The 21,883-nt window shown below is 51.7% G+C and overlaps 1 protein-coding gene across 1 annotated transcript in view; it reads left to right on the top strand.

Annotated features, from left to right (window-relative positions):
• Positions 1-21,883, top strand: part of AR (androgen receptor) — a gene marked incomplete at both ends in the record, with an annotated part of 40,948 nt that overhangs the window by 2,746 nt on the left and 16,319 nt on the right. Inside the window, one exon of the mRNA XM_079541900.1 lies at positions 17,859-18,010. Within this exon, the coding sequence (XP_079398026.1) occupies positions 17,859-18,010 (152 nt within the window). The remainder of the gene's footprint in view (positions 1-17,858; positions 18,011-21,883) is intronic.

Genomic DNA, 21,883 nt, shown 5'->3' with positions numbered 1-21,883 from the left:
CTGGGTTAGATACAGGCACTTTAGCAGATAGATGCCTTACCCTGTATGCAACAGCAAGCCCTGAACACAACTTTTGTTTCTTAGCATGTTTGTGGGGAGCTGTTTCTACTTTCCTTCTATGTAGAGCACTGTGGGTTTAGCTGTGGGGTTTCCCTTCCAAAGCCTTGAGAGAATGTGGCTGCCTGGCAGGGCTGAGGTGTGCTGGTGGCACACAGCTGAGATGCGATGGTCAGCAGCAGCCAGGCCCAGCATTAACCCTGCTCAGATGCTGTCCCTGGAGTCCCATTGCTGCTGCCATCTGGGCACGGTGTGGGACAGGGCTGTAGCAGCAGTGGGGTCAGGGCTGTGATGGATGCAGCATTGCTGCCTGCCCCTGTGCTTGTGCAGGGGTTTGCCTGTGTTTAGAGGATGCTGTGTTACACAGGAGACAAAGCAGGCATTAACACAACTTGACTGAACGTTAAGCTTTTGATACAGTGTACGTGAATGTGGCAGCAATGCTTATGTATGATTAACAAATTAATCCAAGCTTTTGTTCCACTGCAGGGTTGGGGCTGCTCTGCTCTGCCAGCTGAGTGACTGTTGCCTGCAGTCTGTAAGGTGACCACATAACCTGATTGAGAAATGAGACACTGACTTGTTAGAATAAATTGAAGCTCACAGGGTCAAGGTGACTTTAAGATTAAGAATGTGGAAGCAAGTAAGAAGTTTAGGCTGTTTGTTTTAAACTAAAATAAACGCAAAGGGGGAACTGTTGTTGTCACAGTGAGCATGAAGGTGATAGAGGAACTCGGGATACTTGGCTCAGAGAAACCTGGCTCACCCTGTGGTCCCCACAGGGCATTTCCTATTGCTGCTGTCTGTTTTGTGGCCCCATACGTGCTGGCTGTACCTCTCTGCAGATTCCATTCTCTGGTCCAGTTGTGGTCTGTGTGGGTTACACATCACTCAGCACAGTGACCACACGCTCTTTGTGGCCAGCCCTGCAATCATGATACCACTCACAGATAACACCTGTAACAATTTCTGCTTGTTGAAGGAGGAGATAAGGGTCTGGCAATGAGATCAAGGGCAGCAGCTTGCCCTAGAAGATGAGGCCATGTGGAAGGCCGTGTTTCTGCATTGCTGGGCTCCCCAGCCGTGCCATGCTTCTAAGCTTTTGCCCCCCAGCACAGAGCTGAGCACAGCACGGCCAGGAGCCCACGCTGTGCTCACTTGTGCTGCAGATCCCCAACTTTGTGCTGGAAGCACTCAAAGGCAGAAGTGGGATTCGCCCTCCCCCTGTTGCCAACCTGACCTCTCTGCTTGGGAATGGCAATATTATGCAAATGCTTCTTTTGAAGAGGAGCAGTGCGTGGAGGAATGCTGTTTCTGAAGCCCATCCCTGGGGCCAGCTCTGTAAAGTGCACAAATAGTGCACAGATCCCACGGGCAGTGTGCTGCAGGCGGCTGGGAAAGTCACTGATGTGCTATGGCTCTCTGATGGCTCCTGATAAAAGGAGAGGAAAAAGAGTATGAAAAATTCTTCCTCGTCACCATTCAGTACTTGTTTGTTTGTGTGGGGTTTTTTTTGTCAATGCAGACATTGGCACTGGTATGGTCAGTTTCCACAGCTGGGTTTGGATTCTTCTTGCACCACACAGGGAAGTATTTGCCCCTTTTCAGGAGAGTTTGGGCACTGCATTCTGGCGCTGTTGCATGGGGCACAGCCCTGTGCACAGCAGCAATGCCTGTCACACGCTCCATCTCACTCAGCAGGCTGTGAATTGCATCAGTGCTGAGTGCTCCCGGCTGCAGCAGAGATCACAGAAATCACAGAAAGCACAGAAAGATGGGAGATACCATCCCTAGGACACGCCTGGAAAGTGTCTTAAATTCTTGTAGCCCCTGTTGCTTGTTTCTGGCAGTGCTCCACCTCCATGTGCAGCCAGAGCCATGGGGATGGAGCTGGGGTGAAAGCCTCAGTGGTGTGCAGAGCTGTGGGGCTGCTGAGAGGGATGCAGGGCAGGCATGGGAGGGAGAACCAGTGCTGAACTCCCTCAGGGCACAGCACTCAGAGGCTGCCTCTGGAGTTTCCCTACTGTTGGGCTGAGGAGGCTGCTCTGAGCGCAGAATGGGGCGCAGAGAGAGTTCCCAAATAGTGCTGTTGTTTTGAGGAACAGAGACTCCCATGGGAGCCACCTCTTCAGCAGTATGCTGAGCTGCCCCTGTTGTGTCTGGGCAGGACTGCAGGCAGCAGGATGGGGCAGCAGCTGCACTGTGGGCTCTGCCTCACTGTGTCCTCACAGCAGCACCTGTGGGGTCACCCAGTGTAGGTAGCAAATCATCTGAGGTTCCACTGCACTTCCAAGGACCGCTTGCAAAATGGCAACGTGTAAGGCCAACCTCATTTCATAGAATCATAGAATTCTGAGTTGGAAGAGACCTTCAGAGGTCATCTAGTCCAACTTCCCTGCGATGAACAGAGACATCCACAGCTCAGTCAGGTTGCCCGGGGCCTGACTGAAAGTCTCCAGGGTTGGGGTATCCACCACCTCTCTGTGCAACCTGTCTCAGTGCCTCACTGCCTCACTGGGAAAGACTCTTTCCATATATCCAACCTAAATATCCCCTCTTTAAGCTCCACGTTAGATACTGAAAGGCTGCTCTTGGGTCAATTTGGAGCCTTCTCTTCTTCAGGCTGAACAGCCCCAGCTCTCAGTTTGTCTTCATAGGAGAGGTGTTCCATTCTGTGGATCACTTTTGTGGCCTTCCTCTGGATGCACTCCAACAGGCCTGTTTCTCCTGCACTGAGGACTCCACATCTGGACGCAGTGCTCCAGGTGAGGCCTCACTTACTCTACTTCATGAATGATCTGTTCTCATTTTGATTTGATGCTGTTAATTTGCTTAATCTTTTCCACGAGCTAGATCTCACTTAACACAATGAGATTCTCTTTCCCAGCATTAGCTGTGCTCACCCTGCAGAACTACCCAGGGTTGGCTGTGCAGCCACTTGCTGGTGCACGGGACACTCCTGAATTCCTTTGAGGAGCGAATGAAGGAAAAACTCCACTTTCCACTCTCCCTTATTGGCCAGTTTGCTTCTCGTGTCTCACTGCTTTGTCTCTGGATTTCTCCCCCTGTTTCTACCACTGGCACCGTGTCCCATGACAAGCTCTCCATCCACCACCGCATCTGTGCCTCTGCCCAGCTCTGTCCCCTCACGCTGCAGGGTCTGTGCCCCACGGGTGCTGTGTAGCCAAGTGCTTTCTCATCCATTCGCTGCAAAAATGTTCCAGGGCAGACTCCCCCCATCCTCCTTGATGCTTTCCCCAGCTCTTGCATTGCTGAGCTCTCGCTCTCTGGAAATCTGTTCCAAAGTCTCATTCTTGGTGTATTCACTGATTTTTTGTTTTTATTTTTTTTTCTTTCCCCATTTCCCTTAAGCACTTCATGCAATGGAAGGATGAGCTCTGCGTGCATTGTTTGAGGACTAGGAAAAATTCACCAAAGGAATGACACATCACAAGGTGTGAGAGCACAGGTGGGGCTTTGTTACAGGGCTGTTTGCGTTCTCTGTCCGGCATGGCAAACCACTGCAGCAGCTCAGGGAAAGAGAGCGTTTGCCGGACACAGCTCTTCTCCCCCACCCCGGCATTCCCGCAGCCTTTCCTTTGCTTACAGTATTCGCCGGTATTACTTTGTTACGCAGATGCTGCCGTTCTTCCTTCGCTCTGCGCTCAGCGCGCAGTTCTGCGGGGAACTCCGCTCCAGCCGGAGAGCGCGAGCGAAACGTCGGAGGCGCTTCGGTGCTTCATGGCGAGGCTGGAAAGGCCGCGTGTGTTTCAGGGACCGCGGATGGGGATGAGGCACGATTTGCAGCGCGGAGGGGTCCTGGCCGGCAGCCCCGGGCGGTGCGATGCGACCGCATCCCCGCGCAACGTCCTCGGGCATCGCGGCGGCCGGGACGGCCCTGGGACGCTGCACGGGGCCGGCGGTTCCTGGAAGTCTCTGCCCCCAGGCCTGGCTCGGGGCCGAGGGGCGTGGGACGGTTCGTGCAGCAGTTAAACAAAACACTGTATCGCGGCACCGAACGCCATCTGCTCTCCGGATGCTCCTTCGGGGAAGCGCCGCGTTTCCCCGCTCCCGGCGGCGCTTTTGGCCGCTGCTCTGCGTCCGCACGGCACCGCGGAGCTGCGGCACAGCGGCTGCGCCTCGGGCTCGGGGCAAACCGCAGCGAAGCGGCCGATGGAGCTTCCTGTCGCTGCTGGGACGGCGCAAATCCCAGCGCACCCCCAGCTACCCGGAGAGAGGGACACGGTGCCGTTTCTTGCAGCAAGGAATCCAAAAACCTCCCAGAATATATTGCGAATTTTTGTGGTTGTACTGGAACACTTTGTCCCAGTGTGATGAAAGCAGTTTTCTTCTGCAGAGTTAAAAATAATTTGTAATAGAGAGAAATAGCTCTCTGGCCTGCAGTTCTCACCATTCATGTTGTTTCTCCATTTCATTTAATTCTGATTGTATAAATTGTTGGTTTTAAGGCGTGGGTGCTGATTTCTGTGCTGGGCACTGCTGTGATCTGCTGCTGGGGCATGAGCTGGTCTGCTGCAGATGGATCCTTTCCTGCTGTGACTGTAGGCCAGCACTGCAGAGCTAAGCATGAGAGCAAACACCTTCCTATTTTATCGTCCCGGGATTGATAGCATTTTGATTTTATCAGATAAGCATTCACTGAAAGGCAGCTGTTCTGTAGGAAATTCTCTGGAAAGAAACCCTTGCTGCTGGGAGCTCCTCAGGCAGATCCCTGCAGCCTATGAAATGGTTGTGTGACCGAGAGCCAAACGCGTATGGAGGGGAAGTGCAACTTCTCCTCAGCCTGCAGCTGGGGAACCGGGGTGGTCAGAGGGTGCAGATCTCACAAGCAGTGGTGTGAGCCCACAGCCAGCTCACCCTGGACATGGCATGCTTAGCGGGAGGATTTTGGTGCTGGTGCTGCACTCTGATCTGTGTCTTATGAGCAGCAACTGAGGGAACTGGGGTGGTTCAGTCTGGAGCAGAGGAGGCTCAGCGAGACCTCATTGCTCTCTCCATCTCCCTGAAAGGAGGCTGTAGTGAGGTGGGGTCGGCCTCTGTTCCTGGGTAACAGTGATAGGATGGGAAGTGATGGCCTCATTCCAGGGGAAGGTCAGGTTGGGTATTAGGAACAATTTCTTCTCCAAAGAGCGGTGGTGCACAGCGCAGGCTGCAGTTGAGCTGATAGTCACCATTCCCAGAGGTGCTCCATAATTGTGGAGATGCAGCACTGAGGGACATGCTGGTGGGTAGTGTTGGGGATTTTCCCAAACTCAGTGATTCTGGGATTCTATGGTTGGCCATCACTCAGGCAGTGCTCAGCATTCTATGATGCTGGCTATGACAGCAGCGCCGTAGGAAATCTGCTCTGGCAGCATGGCAACAACATGAGGTGAGAGGAACCCCATGCCTCGTGTCTGTGGGGGAGCCAGGGCAGCTGCCACAGAGCTTCAGGACTGCGTTGTATGGGGGACTGGAGGGAAATAACTGAGTGTACACCATGGTGTTACCCCTTCATCCTCCTCTGGCTGTGATGGAAGTGCAGTGCTGCCAGCCCATGTCACCACACTGCCTGCAGGGCCGACAGACACAGCAACGTGTGTTGGGATGGAGGCTGCAGTTGGTCACTCACAGACCCGAAAGCAGAGCTGATTATGGTCAGGCAGTGCTGCAGTGCTCACTGAGCGAAGCGATGGCAGAACACAGCCTGGTCGTGTTGGGATTTTAACTCAGTGCCATTGGTCCTGGCAGTCACGGCACGCAGCATGCACCAGAATTGCTTTTATTTTGTAGCACTAATGGTGCTATGAGGAGGCTGGTTGAAGTAAAAGATAGTGGCCCGTTGTCATGGCAAACACCCTGCTGGTCTGGCTGTGCTCACCTGGTGTGGTGCTTCTCTCCTGCAACCCCGGGCACCAGCACAGCTCTGCCCACCTGTGCTCTGTTCTGCTTTAACAACAGCAATTACAGTCCTGCTTTCTCTTCAGGAGTGATTATAAGCGAAGTTCAATATATCTTCCAACAGTGATAAAAATGCTACAGGAGGTGTATGGCAATTCCAGAAGCACTGCTGAGCAGCAGCTCATTGAGCGTCCAGGCAACCAGGCAAAATAGATAATGATTCCTTCTCAATAAATAGGGTAGGAGAGCACAGTTTTGGCGAGCGGCTCCTTTGGCAGAAGTTCCTCTGGCTGTGAGTGTGAGCACTGCCTGCTCCAGCGCTGCAAGCTTTGGGCTCCTGGGCCGTGGGGCCGGGGCGGTTCTGGAGGCTGGCAGGGCAGGGGTGCCCAGCAATCACCATTGGTAGTGCCATTCACCCTGGCAAAGCCTGGTCCTGTGAAGCCTGGCACCAGGACCACATTTGCAGGGCATGGCACTGCAGGAGAGTGCTCCACCCGATGCTTTTTTACTTTTAATGTGACCTGAGCAGAAGCCAGCAGGAGCAAGTTCACCGATGCTCTGTTGGGGCTTGGAAATGCCAGGCTTTGCATCTGGGAGAACCTGTCTACAGAATGAGAACACAGATGCTGGCACTCCTGAGAAGTAGTACAGGCTGCTTGTCAGGACACAAACAGAACACGGCGTGGTTCTGCAGTAATGGAAACCAACTCGAAGCCCAGCCACAGCTCCACAGGTGTTTGTGTATTGTAGGTGCCCTTCCTGTGCCAGCACCATCCTGCTGGGGTGGCTCCTGCGCTCCCCCAGGCATCTCAGATGTCCCTGCAGCAGCCCTGTGCAGTGCCCACTGATTTTCTATGCAGTCAAAGGCAGAATGCATCACACTGCTGCACAGCGCTGGAGCCAGAGGGGAGGGGTCTCTCCCGGTGCTCCTGTGCTCAGCTCAGGCACGTTTTGGGGTTCCGGGGGGCTGCCAGTGGCACATGGGAGTCTGAGTAAATTCAGTGGTGCCATGTGCCACCTGCCCACGGCTGCCCCATTCCTGGAGGAAGAACTCACAATACCCCAAGGTGTGGGTGGGCAGATGGCAGGTTTCCCAAAAGCACTTTCTGGGTGCACCAGGACGTGTTCAGCCCATGGCATGGGGCAGGAATGTATGGTGATTTGCTGTCCCACTGTTGCTTTTCCGAGACGGTACTTTGCTGGTTTTCTGGTGTTTTCTCCCTGGCTCCTTAGCAGTTTGACTCCTGCTACATATTTTAGCTGCATTAGCTTCTTTGCTGGTTAGAAATAGCAGAAAAAGCTCTCTGACCTTGGCTAGCATGCTGAGAACAGTACAGGAACGAGCCTTTGTATCAGACATTCCAGTGAAGGTTCCTTCCTCCCCCCCCCACGTGTTGGGGCTGCGCAGTGCAGGCGCTGTGGGGAGGGCTTGGATGGGCTCTGTGCCTTCCTTTCCCTTTTTAGAAGGATAGAAAAGGAGAAAAGTAATTTGTCTGCCAGTCGGTTAATTGCTTTAATCCGGGCAGCAGCGAGGCGCCTTAACTGGAGCAATCCCACATGCAAATGCTTTTCAGACGATCTGTATTTCTTTTTGGATTTTCTCAGGATGCGTGCAAGCATTTGTGGCCATGTTCCAGGTGCATGCCTTGTGTGTCTGTGTGCTCCTGCCCTTTTCCATTGCTATAGTGCCCTGTTTTCCACCTCCTCACTTTGCTGCTGCTGTTGTGTGTCCCCTCAGGCTCCCTGCCCTGCAGTCCTGCACTCACCTGCTCTCCACTGCACAGTATGGGGGCAGATTGGCCCCGTCCCTCACACAACGCCCATGGTGGATTTGTCCTGAGATCCTTCTGCTGGCCTAGGAGAGAGCTGAGCGAGTGCTCTCAAGGCTGGGTGCCTAAAATTAGACCTGACATCTGTGTTTTGGTTTGCAGGCAGGCTTGGAAGAAAACGGCTCCTGGCTGCTTCACTGCTGGGGGAGCACGAAGCAGGGCCGAGGCGTGAGCAAAGCAGGCACAGCACTGCTCTGTGCAGCAGGGCCAGGAGAGCCGTGGCCTCACAGGGCTGCAGCGTGCACAGCAGCTGTGTGGGTGGGTGCTGCTCCCACGGTGCCAGGAGAGGCTCTGGGCAGAGCCGTGTTCTGCTGGGGCTGTGCTGGGAACCGCATTTTCCAGGAAATGCCTGCAGCCCCCGGACGCAACAGGCACGGTGCTGCATGGCACGCATCCCTGCATGCAGCGTGCCGCCAGCAGCCCAGGCTTCCCTTGTTCTTATGAGGCTGCTGTGCACCAAGGTTACTGCTGAGTGTGCCTGCAGGCTCCTTTCAAGCGCTGTGCACGTTCACCCCAGGCCTGAGCGCCCTAAGGTGCAGGATGGTGGCAGGGGCCCTCGGGTGTCTGCAGCGCTGCAGTGTGGTGCGGGGCCGTGAAGCGCAGCTGGTGGCAAGCTGCTGCTGTGGGTGCAGAGGGATGTGATTCTGGGTGCTGTGCTGGCAGCTGAGTGCGAGGCTGAGGGTGCCAAGAAGGCCGCAGAAACACGAAGCCTCCATTATAACTCGCACGCTTTTTCTTTGAGATGACTCAGAGCACGATCTGCTCTGAGGACATGGGGAGATGGTGCCGTTGCATAAGTTTTGAGGTCTTCTCTAGAGTACAAGTGGTTTGCCAGTGGAGTGAATTTTTGCAGATACAGCTTACACCGCCCTCCAGATAAAATATCCCGAACCCTCCTTCTGCCCCAGCAACTGTATCTGTGCAGGGATTTGGTCATGATATAAACACACCTAAAAATAACAGGAGTGTGACTGCACTGAGTGCTGATGCTCCCGGGGCTGGCGCTGCCCCATGCTCTGCAGTGCCCGGGGGGAGCGGTGTGCCCACGTCCCATCTCTTTGTGGGGCCACCCATGGGCAGCGCTGTGCCACCTGGGTTGACGGCTTCTGCTCTCACTGCTGTTTGTCTTCTGGATTTTCCATGCCAGATTTTGCTATCATCTGCCCACTTTCAACTCAAGCTTCATCCAATAGAGGAGTAAAAATGCAGAATTAGCAATGCCAGTTTCTGTAGCAATAATTTCACTGCCAAAAAATCTGGGAAAAATATTACATGTTTTAAATATCCAAGCCTAGAAGCCAATCCCCAGCAGGCAGGCATGGAGCCCTCCCCTCCTGCTGCAGGGGCTGCATTTGGGATCTGAGGTCCAGGTGTGCTGTGGGGGGCTCAGCCCTGTGCACATCAACCCCTTCCACGGGGCAATAACCAGAGGTTGGGATATAAAAACAAAGTTCCACCAGATGTTGTCTCCAGCTGCAGAGCTGATAGGGCGGTTTGTCTGCCATTAAGTGAGCAGTACAAGGAGTGCTGCTATGCCCGTGTTGCAAGCAGGGCAAGGTGTGGAGCGTGATTCCTACTTTCTCATGGTGAAAGAATGGAGAAGCCTATGTTTACTAGGATCTCTTGGACTCAAATATAATGGTAGGTGGTGCACAGCTGTTGCTGAAGCCTGCAGGAAGCCAGATTCCCAGGAGAAGTCTAACACCAGGAGTTCACTGCGTTGCTAAACCAGCCCTGAAGTGGTCACATAACCACAGAGAAATCGATGTATTCAGCCAGGGCAGTTCAGGGTGGTCGTCCAGAGCGAGAGCTGCTCGGGGCTGAGCAGACTGCAAATGCAGGGGGATTTCTTCCAGCCTGTGTGAAGGATGAGGCACAAAGCAGCGGCATGGAACCTTAGGCAAAGATGAGACAGTGTAGTTTACAGCTTACAAATGATGTTTCCTGGCTTCAGCAGACAATTAATGAAAGAAACAGTTTGTTTTGGTGAATTTAGTCCTGACTTACTAGAGGAATGTTTACATTTCTTTTGATTTTAAGGACCCGTTTCATCACAATTTAAACATTCATCCAGCATCTAATAAATAAAAAATGTGCCATACACCACTTTCTGCATTACAGAATGGAAAATGTAAAATCATGTCAAAAAGTAAAGTCAAAAACAGATACGTGTTTGCTGAACAGGAGAAAGCTTTTGTTAACAAAAACAGCTGTCTCATCCTCTGGGGAGACATCAATAAGTTGGAAGAGAAAACATTCAAAGCAAAATGAAGATGTGAACTTCGGTGCACTCCTGCACTGCACAGCCCGCTGGGTGTGCTACGGGGCTGGGCGCAACACTGGGGTACAACGTCCAGCCCCCAGCACTGCCCGTGCTGTGCCATCCCTGCCCTGCAGGCACTGCTCCCCGCTCTGCCCATCTCCCCGCTGCTGAGCACTGTGCTGCTCTCCTTATCGTAATGCTGAAGATATGCACGTGCTGCTGACCGCACCCCACACGTTCACGGTTTGCCCCCACAGCAGCCTGCAGTTTTCGTGTGCCCGTATTAATCTGTTGGAGAAGGTTCCTCGATCCTCCCTGGGAATCAGGTGGGCAGGTCTGGCTGTGAGCAGCGGGTTTGGTGGGAGCAAATGTGCTCTCACACCCACAGAGAGAGCGTTCTGCTGCTGACGGTGCTGCTTGCATTTTGTGCTCGCGCTGGAGATGGGAGCTGTTTGGTTGTGGCTGTGTGAGCAGACGTGGCTCACAAGTGTTGCTCTGTGGAGTGCTGTGAGCAGATTGCTTGTCAGAATCATAGATGGTGCTGGCATTAAGATCCGTGTAGGACAGAAACAAACAGGAACCTGCACACGGAGGGCATGTGGAAGGGCAGTGTAGGTCCTGACCTTTGCTGCACCCTATGCTGTGCCTGTCAGGTGTGCCTGAGGCCAGCTGCCCCGTCCCCTCACTGCTGCTGCGGTGCTTAATGAGCATCTCTGTGCTGGAGGGGGAAGGCTGAGCACCCCCAGAGTAAAGCCAGGTGTTGTGCCTGCAGCAGCTTGCAAAGAGAAGTAACAGTGCAGGTGGTTCCTGGGGGGGTCAGGCCCTGCGACCAGAGGGTGGTTCCTCTGAGCGTGAGTTGTACTTCTTGATTTTCCCTTCAGTCACATTTTGCCAGCAGATGAGATGGATGAAGATTGTGGTGTGTGTTAAACTCACTCAAAAACACTGTACAGGTGGGCTGTTTCCTTGGGAAATAAGAAGGATTCCGTGCAACCAAGGACACCGAGGTCCTGTCCTTGTGGATTCCAGGTGACTGCAGTCACCAGGGTGACACTGAACAGCTCTGACCTCTGGGCTGCTCAGGGCTGGGGCCTCATCACACTGCTCCTTTTTCACTTTTTGTCTTGTTGGTGCTCAGTAACCAGGTGAGCCTCCTTTAACTTTGCAATGGCTTTATGCCTGTCTCTTTCAGGAGGTGCTCAGGTGCTTCCTCCATTTGGTGAAATCATGTGTTTCGTCTTCTCTTTCTCGGAGCTGACTTGTTGAAGCTGCTTCTCAAGCTCACAGGATAGAGCTTAGGCTTTGGAGCAGCAGCAATTTCAGTGCTATGCCCAAATAGCCATCTGCTGCCTGCAGAGGCACCCATGCAAAGCAGGGACCACAGAGTGGCTCTGCTTAGGCTTTATGGAGCCTTTAGTAACCTCTCATCCCATTTTCTGCTTCATTTTGAGTCACAGCTGGAGGGTTGGAGCTAACTGTCACGGTGAGATCAGATTTCCCAGCCGTCTGTGTGATGGAGTGAACTCTGCCCATCTCCATCAGTAGGCAAAGGATGGTTTGGTTGGGTTGTTGAAAAAGCATTTTAAAAAGAGTAATTTATGAGATTTGCGAGTTGTGCAGCTGGGCTTTGCAGTGTGCTTTCCCCTGGTCCCCACCGTGCTGCCACCTATAGCAGCAGTGCCATGCCGTAGGAGCGCTCAGCCAAGGGATCCTGTCCTGGGGGTGTGCTCGTCCCTCTCCCCCCGCCAGGGGCACCACACACCCGCAGTCACCCTCTAGCACTTATTTAACTGCCATGGACGTCAAATTCCCACATGCGTTCACCTGGCCACGTCCCTGTTTTCACGCTGTGCCATCCTCTGCTGCCTCAGAGATGCTATCTCAGCTCTCCGCCTCCAGCAATTATACAAGAAAACAAAGCACAGGCAGTTTAGAAACACAGTCAAGGCTAGTTAGAAAAAGGGAAATAATTTCAGTGTACAAGGCTACATGTTTTTAAAGCATTTTAACAGATGGGACGCTTTAAAGTTTCCAGGCAGCTTTGCTATCTGAGGCCGTGCAGTGTGGCGACGCTTTGAGGCCCTGCACTGCTCTGAGCGGAGCAGCAGCAAGAAGGGAACACGAACAGCAACGTAAGGCTCGTGCCTGAAACGTACCCTCGTGCTCTGTGCAGTGACAGTGCTCGATGTGAGTCATAGGCTCTTGTCCAGGAAGAGCTGTGCAGTTCCACTGACAGGGAGTCGCTATTTTTAATACCTTTCCTGAAAATGTCACAGACAGAAGATGCCATTGTAAAGGCAGAAGTTAATGCAAATACCATCACCAAGGCTCAGGTATGACATCAGTTGAAATGGCTGGGGAGGGTCCTGTGCCATCCAGGTCTCTGTGCGTGTCCTTGGTTTGGGGTTCAATGTCCCCACAGGCACTTTTTCCTGATGGACCTTTCCACGTAGTGCTGCAGGATGCAAAGCTGCCAGCACCATCCCAGGGAGCAGAGCCAGCACGTCATGGGGTGTTCGGCACAGCGCGGCTGTATCCGAGTCGGTGCAGGCAGCAACACTGTGCTGCTCAAGGGGCGAGGTGGTGCAGCAGTGAGATTTTTCCAGGCATCAAAGCACAGGCATACACAGAACGGTGCTGTAACTCTTCGTTTCAGACTGGTGGGTAGTCCTGCTGCAGCTGTGGGAGTAATTTTAGCATGAGAAATGCGGTCAGATATAAGATTGAAGTGGGTGGAAATTGTGTTTGTTCTGTTATGTTAAAGTGAAGAAAAACAGGGAGTACAACCAGTGTGTGTAGTGTTGTGTTAGCATGGTGGATTGCTTAACTAACTGATCTAATTACAGAACGTAGGAATGAATTGCAGAAGTCGTGCTGATGCCAGAGCAAGTGTACTCCTTGGTACTGATAGTCAGGAGACCTGGGCATGGGGAGGGATGGGCAGCTGTGCCTCAGCTCCTGCTGGGTCAGATGCACCTTTATGGCTGAAATGGAGACTTTGGAGGTTATGAGGAGTGGTCGGTTGGCTTCTCTCCTATCCACGACTGCCTTTGGTCTTCTGGGAGCATTGTGAAATAGAGGCTGTTTGGTGAAAGCAAGCAATTGACAAGGAAATGTTTACTTTGCAGAGTTATAGAACTACTCTATAGAAATACTTGCATGTGTTATGAACTCAGTAGACTCTGCTCTCTTCCCTTCTGAGAGCCTTTCTGAAATGGCAGCAAAACCCTCCCTGTAGCAATAAGAGAGATAGTGAGGCTGTTTGGATTCCACAGTGGAAGAGGCTGGGTGCAGTGTGAGCAGCTCTGACCTTGGCCTTGCATTGTGGATGGGGCTGGAATCTCATCCCGACGTCACTGCTCCACAAGTTGTGTCTGTGTGCACTCTGCTATCTCCCTTCTTTGGGTTTCTGGCAGTCTGACTCTTGCCATATATTGAACAAACTGACTTAGTGTGTTTTAAGCCCTCTGCAATGCTCAGTACTTATTTTCTAAAGCTCTGCAGCATAGGGGGAGCAGCAGAGCCTGGGGGTGCAGCATCGCATCCTCACAGTGCCTGCAGCCGCTCTGCCCCACACGAGGCTGCCTGCTGCTGAAGGCAGGTGTGGGCACTCTGTCTGTAAGTCCTCCACTGCTGGCTCATCACTGTGTCACCACCAGTGTGTTCTGAGAACCCTCTTAAAAGGTCTCCTAGAAACCAGCTGGAAAATAGATTATTAAAGGTACCATCATTGCAGTTCCTGCTCCCATTTTTTACGTTACATTATTTTCTTGCACTTTTTTTTCTCTCTTAAGATGAAAAAGAAAAGGCAAATTGGCATCTTTTTATAACCCCGAGCATTCCTGGCAGATGCTTTCACTTCAGCGGGCAGTGAATGTAACTCAGGCAGAGGAACACCCTGCAGGCTGTGCCGCTCCAGCTCCCATCTCAGCTCTGTTGTGCCCTCCAAGGAGCAGCTGTTGGAACGTCAATCTTCAGACATGATGGGCACTGGAGGTCAGAGCCTTCCCGAGTGCAGACCCCTGAGGGCAGCAGAGTTACGGCAGGGTTAGCTTTCAATGCATGTCCCGTCCCCGTCTCCACGCAGACCTGCGCAGCGTGGGGCTGTCGGAGAGCCCCGTCTGCCCGTGGGCACACATAGGGGCACCAAGCACAGGTGTATGGAGCCACGGTGGAACTTGCAGGACTTTTCTCAGGAGGAACTGTTTAAAACTGTGTTGTGTCATCTCGTGCCATTCAAGCCCCGATTGCTAACCTACTTTGCAGCTTTAAATAATTAAGCCTCAAAAATATTCCAAGGTCTTTTTGGTCCCTCCTTCTGTCATCACAACAGCTGTTCCTGTGAGAGTCCCTTTTGCTTATTTCCTGCCTGAGATACACAGCGCAAATAACAGAAAAGGTCTTACAGAGGGAGAGAAATTAGTCCTTTTCACATTTCTAATTGCATGTAGAGGACAAAAAGGATAACTGACACTGAAGGAGAGGTCTAGCGTTGCTGGAATCCAAGCAAATGCAGGATGAATAAGACATTTTTAGCACAGCTTTTGTATCACCCTGTTGTTCATTTATTAGCAGCTTTTCCTTACGGCAGCAGCTGAGCCCCACGGTGATGCTGGTTGGGCTGTGGTGCTGCCAGGCCCTGGGAAGGAGTGGTGGTGATGCAGCCTGGCTGTGCTGGGCTGGGAGAGTGCTGGGGGTCAGGGGAAGGTGGGGGGGGGGAAGGGAGGATGAGATGGGAGGCATTTGTTGCATCTACATGCCTAAACCGGGCAGGAGAGTTGTAGCCAGCTGTAAGGAGAGAGGGGCCTGGGTGGAGCCCTGAAGGTCCGGAGGGGTGAGGAAAGTCTCTGCGCCAGAGGGAGGTGGTTATGGCACAGCTCCCAGACAGCGGGCACAGCCCTGAGCTCAGGGAGTGCTGGGACACAGCTCTGACAGAGGGTCTGGGTGGTGCTGTGTGAGGCTGGGGGTTGGACTCTGTGATCCCTGTGGGTCCCTTCCAATGTAGGATATTCTTTGATCTCCTCCATTTGATCAGTAATTCAAAGCCCTGGAAGTTGTTTGTTTGGAAGGGATACTTTAGCAGCCTCTCCAGATGAGTCACTGATGCTGATTACTATTGCTGAAAAGATGACAAATGACTCAAAATGTTAGTTTCATGCCTTAAGAACGAGGGATAAAATGGCTGTTCTACTTATTAGCACCATCTAGGTAGGATCTGTGTAGCTCTCCAATGTGGAATATAAAATAGCATTGGTTTTGAAGGACAGAAATGACAACAAGATCAGAGGACAGAGAAGAGCCCAAGTTCTGATCTCACCAAACAATTGTGCCGTTTCATACATTTCGTACTTCACTCCCTAGGAGTTTATTACAGACAGACGCGTTTCAGTAGGCACAGCCATCATGTCTGTGAAAGGCACATTGCTCCGGTGTGCTGTAAGCAAAGCTGGCCTTTGCTTGTAATTAAACATCCCGATTAGTCATCCATGGAACAATAGCACCAGCCCCTCGAGACCTGTCTGCATGGCCAAGTATTTTCCAATCTGCGGTGTGGTTTAAGCGAATCAAATCTCTTCATCTGTTCCTGAAGATGTGCTTTTTCTCACTTGCAGCCTCTCACATCAGTCCGATTTGTATCTCTTTGGAAGTCAGACAGAAGAGAATGGATATTCTGTACCAAAGAAGCTGCTCCTGTTGCCGGAGTTAAAATCTCTAAACAAAAGATTATGGCCAGGCAGCTGCTCTGGTGAGCAGTACGTACTGCTGGCCTTGCTGCAGTTCTCCTCTGGAGATGTTGGTCCTTGAGCTCTCCCAGTGGAAGCAGTGTTAGTGCTGTCAGGGAGCTGTGTGTGAGCACAGGTTGCACAGTCTCCGTGTTTTTGGGATTGCTGTGACCTGTGAGGCTGCCCCAGGGAAGCTGCACTGTGCCTTCCAGAGCTGCCTCAGGCCCGAGTGAGTGCAGGCAGCAGTGCAGGCAGCTAGAAATGCCTGAGGAGTTGCAAACTCAAGTGGAAAATTTGGTGTTTGGGACAGACAAATAACACACATATCTTTCCTTAATTAAACCTTGATCTGGCCAGCCACTTCTTCTGCATGTCAGATGTCCTCTGGCCTGAGCCACATGCAGAAGGGCAGAGCTGCCTGCAGGCCTTGGGGACAGCACACAGGTTAGCCTGGGACAGGGGCTGCCTGCCAGCACTGCGGTCCTTTGCCCTGGGATATGTGCTGATGCTTCACCCTACAGGCCAATCAGGACCTTTCCAAGTGCAAAGATCTTTACACAGTAAGCTCTGGCACTGAGATATTCACTCCTGTCTGCAAGCATTCAAACTCCAGAAACTACAAGCACACGTATTTTCAACCAGACAATGGCAGGGACCTATTGCTAATTAGAAGCCAGTTGCCCAGCTCAGTGTTTTTACAAAGTCAATTTTAGTAAATAAATTAAAATGCTACTACTTGTCATGCTGCCCTGACATGCACCAGCTTGCAGTTCTGAAAATCACCTCTCCCATCCCTGTGCCTTTTGTGCAGCAGCTTCCCATCAGATCTGGTGGGGCAGCAGCGCGGCACAGGGCGCCGTGTGCCAGAAGCCACCAGGGAAAGGCTTTGGGCACACAGGTGAGTAAGGAGATGTGGCAGGCCTGGAGTTCTGTTGGGATCTGCCTGGGTTGTGCAAGGGCTGCAGGGACTCCTTGTGCTTTCCCAGCAGAACTTGGAAAAGGTTTTCTTGAATGTGGGAGATGGGGGAAGTGGCAGCAGGCACAGAAGATGCTGAGCTTCCCTGGGTCTGTGCTGTGCACCTGCTAAGGGCTGCTTTCTGTCCCCATCCTTGTTTCCAACCACCCAGACTGAAAACCCCAAGGAGGACATTCAGGCTACTGAGTAGGTGAGAGGAAAATAGGAAGCTCAGCAATCTGCGCTCATCCATTTCCAGTATACAATCACAGCTATTGCATGGTCAACACTGTGTGTTATATTTTGGGATCTGGGGGTTGTTTCCAGCGTCTGCTTGCCAGCTGGACATCTCTCTGGCTCTGGGGCCATTGCAGGGCAAGGAGCAGATGATATTCCCAGTGCACTGTTGTGGCAGGGAGGAGAAGAGATGCAGTGCCTTTAGTCCTGGGATGGGTATAAACAGGAGTCTGCTGGAATGTGTTCAGAGCACTGCTTAATATTTTCAGCAGAGGATTCTGACTAGCTTAGTAGTCAGACAGATGAGGAAGGCATCCTGGAAATGAGTTCAAGCCAGCTATTGCTGGGGATTCAGAGAGGGAATGACTAGGAACTAAGCAAGGACAAAAGAAAAGGTTTTGAGTTTGATGGCTTTGTAAAAACTAATCTGTTTTGATTAGGAATCAAAAGGATAAATTCATCTGTAGCAGTGTGACAACAATGACACAATATTGGATCAGCTAGCTTAATGAGCATGCAAAGTAGCTTAATGAGCACAGATAAACCCTTTTTACAGAAGCCAAAATCACACCACTAGTGCAGCAGCCAGTGTTGGCTGTCTCCCCTTCCCAGGCTGTGCTGTCACAGTAGCTGCACTTTGCCATTCGCTGTCACACGTGTACCTGGGATGGAGGCAGGAGTCAGACAACCCGCACGCTGCTCTGTGCGTTAGGAGCTAGGCTGCGCTTTGTGATCTCATGCCTTCTTCCTGAGCAGCCCTTGGCTTATCATGGCACCGAGATGAGGGGTTTCGCCACAAACGTTCTTCCAAGTGCCATCCGCTGTGCACACAGTATCTCATCCTGACCTCCTTGGCTGACCCTTCCCTCGTCCTTGCTCTCTTCTCTCTGCAGGCTGGAGGCTGGCCGGGAGCACATCCTGCCCATTGACTATTACTTTCCACCTCAGAAGACATGTCTGATCTGCGGTGATGAGGCGTCCGGGTGCCACTACGGAGCCCTGACCTGCGGGAGCTGCAAGGTGTTCTTCAAGCGGGCGGCTGAAGGTAACACGGAGGGAGGGGCGGCCACTGCACCTCCTAGTGCTGGGTTTCTCCAGTAAAGCAGCCTGACTCGCAGCTGCCGAGCTCTGCCACCCGCAGGGAGGTCATTAACGATGTGTGCTGAAGCGTTTGCTGCATCGTTTGGTTTTCATTCTGCTGAAAAAAAATCAGCAGCCTTACTTAATTTGTGAATCTTCCGAGCCAAGGGGGCAGAGAGGAGAGTGGTGGGGATGGAGTGTGGTGGATTTCTGAGGTCTCCTAAACCTAGGAGTTACTTAAATATAAGGGAGAACCTTTGAGTATAAACAGACCTTGTTGTTACATGACTGTAAATCTATTTTACAGATTGCTCTCAGGAAATAACCAAACCATTTTGCACTTCGCATGGAGCCCTGTTTCCTCTCCTCCATCACCCATGCTGGGAGTGGCTCCTTGGAACTGCAGAGGACACTTGCGTCCTATTGCCAAAATACGGCTGTCCAATAGAATTAATAGATAATGGTTGGCATTTTTCCCACGTAAATCATTTACAAATGTGTCTCTACACCAAATTTGTGCAAGGCCAAATGGATTGGCTGTGCATCCAGAGTAAATAACAGATGCTTGTTTAAGTCAGCAAGTAATTGTTGATTTATAGTAAGTGGAGACTTGGCTGTCTGTCAGATACACTGCTGAAGAAACATTCCCTGTCGGAGATGTGCTGCAGCTCTGCTCCTCCTGCACAGAGTTCTGTCCTGCTCAGCACAGCACTGCACAGAGCAGGATGCAGGGGGAAAGCAGGCTGCAGCCTGCCCTGTTTGCACTGTTCTTAAACCATGCTCTGTGTCATTGTTCCCTTTCTTGTCTGTCTTGGATCATGAATTGTAAGAGCATTTGCACCCTTTCCTGCTTTCTAAGACTCGAGGTGTTGCAGAGGGTTAAGGTGTGTTGTTGCTCTGGGGTCCAGCAGTGGTTGTGACGGAGGGGGTCCTGGGGGTCCTGCCCCTGCACACAGTAAGCTGCAGGAAGGAGTGGGGGCTGCCTCCTGCTGGGGGCACTCACAGCAGCAGCACCTGGCTGCTCTTTGCAGCACATAAAAATGGAAAAGAAATCCTTTTGCAGGTTCAGATGCCAACTGCTTTTGTTCCAGGGGCAGGCTTCGGCCTGTGGCAGGCACAGAGCCGCTAGCTGGTGTTTCATGAGCAAGATCCCCTGGCCAAGGAGCCAAGTGCCGAAATATTTCCCTCTGGTCTCTCTATCAGGCAGAGGTCCCACTGTGTAACAGGGAGTGGATGTCCACTGATTTCAATGCAACTTCCATCATTTCCTTCAGAACAGACTTCTGTGCTGTTTTTATACATGGCAGATCTCTACATGGGATAAACCCCTTTTCTGGGGATACTTTCTTTTTAAGGATGGCAAGTGCTGAGTGCCTAATTTGCAAACATGGCACAGCGCTAGGGAAACAGAGGGGTGGCAGCTGTGGGGCAGCACCCTTCTGGGCTTGGGCTTCAAGTAGCAGAGGGAAGCACAGCGACAGCTTGGATAAATGGCAGCAGAAGATGAGGGAGCTGGGCAAGAGCAGGGAGCCACAGCTTGACAAACAGGGAGGCTGTGGCACCCAGCTCCTGTGGATAGCAGGGCTCAGTCCTGGGGCTGCAACTTCCCACGCAACTTCTTGCAGCTTTGTTCCTATCTGTGTGTCTTCCCTGCTTCTGTGGCTGTTTCCAACTTCAGAAGTGGGGCAGGGAGGTGTTATGCAGGAGTAATTGGAGGTGGTTTATTTGGGCTTAACCCAGTCACAGGAAAGGTGCAGTACCACTCTATTTTGTGCTCAGTGGTCTTCAGCAAAACATGCAACGTAAATGCATTTTGCTTATTGAATAATTAGATCTAAGGAGAGAGGGAGTTTATTTTACTCCGAGATACATGGATAGCATCTTTATTTTGGGGAATGGACAGTAAATCAGACTTGTTTATAAATACTGAATGTTGCTGGTTACTTTCTAGCCAGATGTTGCTTAGTTAAATCTGAGTACCGTTGAAAGCTGATACTCGGTGTGTTCCTATGTCTTGCAGTCCATAAAATGAATTTCTGAAAACCTTTGGGCGCTTTTGGGGACGTTTTACAATGGCAAATTGGAAAGCTTCCCCAGTGCTTTTGTTTCCTTCCTGATTCTAGTGTCATTAGTTAGGAAAGGTCCGAAAAGCAGCGTGCTACAAACTGAAGAGCAGCACGAAGAGATCACCTTAGAGAGAACAGGGAATAGCTGGATACATAGGTTTTAGTTTCATCATGGTCTTGGCTTAAAGCAGTACTGGACTTATTTTGCAATAGTTCAAGGGTGTTTAATAAGACTTTATGGGCATGCACTGGCTTAGGAATTAGAGAAGTTTTAAAAGAAGAAGTTATAACATTGTTTTCCCTCTTGAAATACACTGAATCCAACCAACTCTTTGAGAAAGATTCTGGGAGAATGAGAGAAGGGAAGGGAAGGGAAGGGAAGGGAAGGGAAGGGAAGGGAAGGGAAGGGAAGGGAAGGGAAGGGAAGGGAAGGGAAGGGAAGGGAAGGGAAGGGAAGGGAAGGGAAGGGAAGGGAAGGGAAGGGAAGGGAAGGGAAGGGAAGGGAAGGGAAGGGAAGGGAAGGGAAGGGAAGGGAAGGGAAGGGAAGGGAAAGGAGTATTTTCCTGGTCTCCTTCTGTCAGCTGCTTTGATTCACAGCCTCTCTCAAGCCGTCCAGGTTAAATATAGGCAAGCTCTAAAACCGCTGCTGCAGATTCTCCAGCTCTGATGTGGACTTTCCACACTTGCAGTCCTGACAGCCTCATGTTCTGTAGTCAGAAATGGCCTTCACCTCTCCCTGTCTGTCACCCCTCTTTGGTTGGGGCTCAGAGCCCCACCACGTTCTGCTGCACACTGCTGCCAGGCACAGCCTCAGCCCATGGCGGGCTCCTCCTCCTTCCTCCTTCGCCTACAGAACCAAAGATTTGGTGAACAAGAGGCACATCCACCCCTGTGCAGATTTCATTTATCCTAACGCAAATAGGAGTGGCATCGCTCTGCATGATTCAGGTGGCTCTGTGAGCCAGAGGCTTTGGTCCTGGTACAGACAAGTGCTCCAAACACAACACACTTTGAAATCAATCACTATTAGAAAGAACAGAACTGAGTTTTTCTTCAGGTATTTCCCTCGGGAGTTCCTGCTGTACCATCCCATCCCATCCAGGAAAGGAGTTACTTTTCCATACTCTGCTCGCATCCCTGAGAAATGAGAACCTTCCTCATGCCCCCAGGACTGCAGGAGGGCTCATGGCCATCTTGGCCAGTGAAATAGCTGCCTCTGTGTGATACCGCAGGACCGTAATGGGAACTGTTGAGTCACGGCCTGAACCACTGATTGATCACCTGAGGCAAGCACCGAGTCAGCCATGAGAGCACAGGTGAAAGCAATTCACCTGTGTGACCAGAAGGGTTGGAGCCTGGCTGCACCTCTCCTGGACCCCATTTAAGGACTGCCACTGGGAAAGGATCTCTTTCTGGAGATCCCTCCCTTTGGAGTTTTTTTCTGCAAGCCTACAACACGGGTGCGCATTTCATTTAATTTCATTCATTTTGATTATCTCTTTCCACCATGATAATCTTTCTAGTTATACAACCTGTAAAATACCAGCCTAACCACGCCACTCTGCTAACTGTATATTTGTTCATTGTACAAGGACTGTGACTCCACGGGCAGCGTTCTTGATGGGACAGTGAGCTACATTAACAAACAAACAAACCCCAAATCAGATTTGGCAAATTTCCCGAGGACTCAGAGCCAGGCTGCTCTGCAGTCTGTGGTCGTTGCCTTTTGTGCACTGTGCATGTGTTGACCTGGCAAGGACTGGCCTTTCACC

Source organism: Tetrao urogallus (genome assembly GCF_951394365.1).
Source record: "Tetrao urogallus genome assembly, chromosome: 13".
Classification (NCBI taxonomy): domain Eukaryota; kingdom Metazoa; phylum Chordata; class Aves; order Galliformes; family Phasianidae; genus Tetrao; species Tetrao urogallus.
This window is presented reverse-complemented; position numbering and strand designations above follow the sequence as displayed.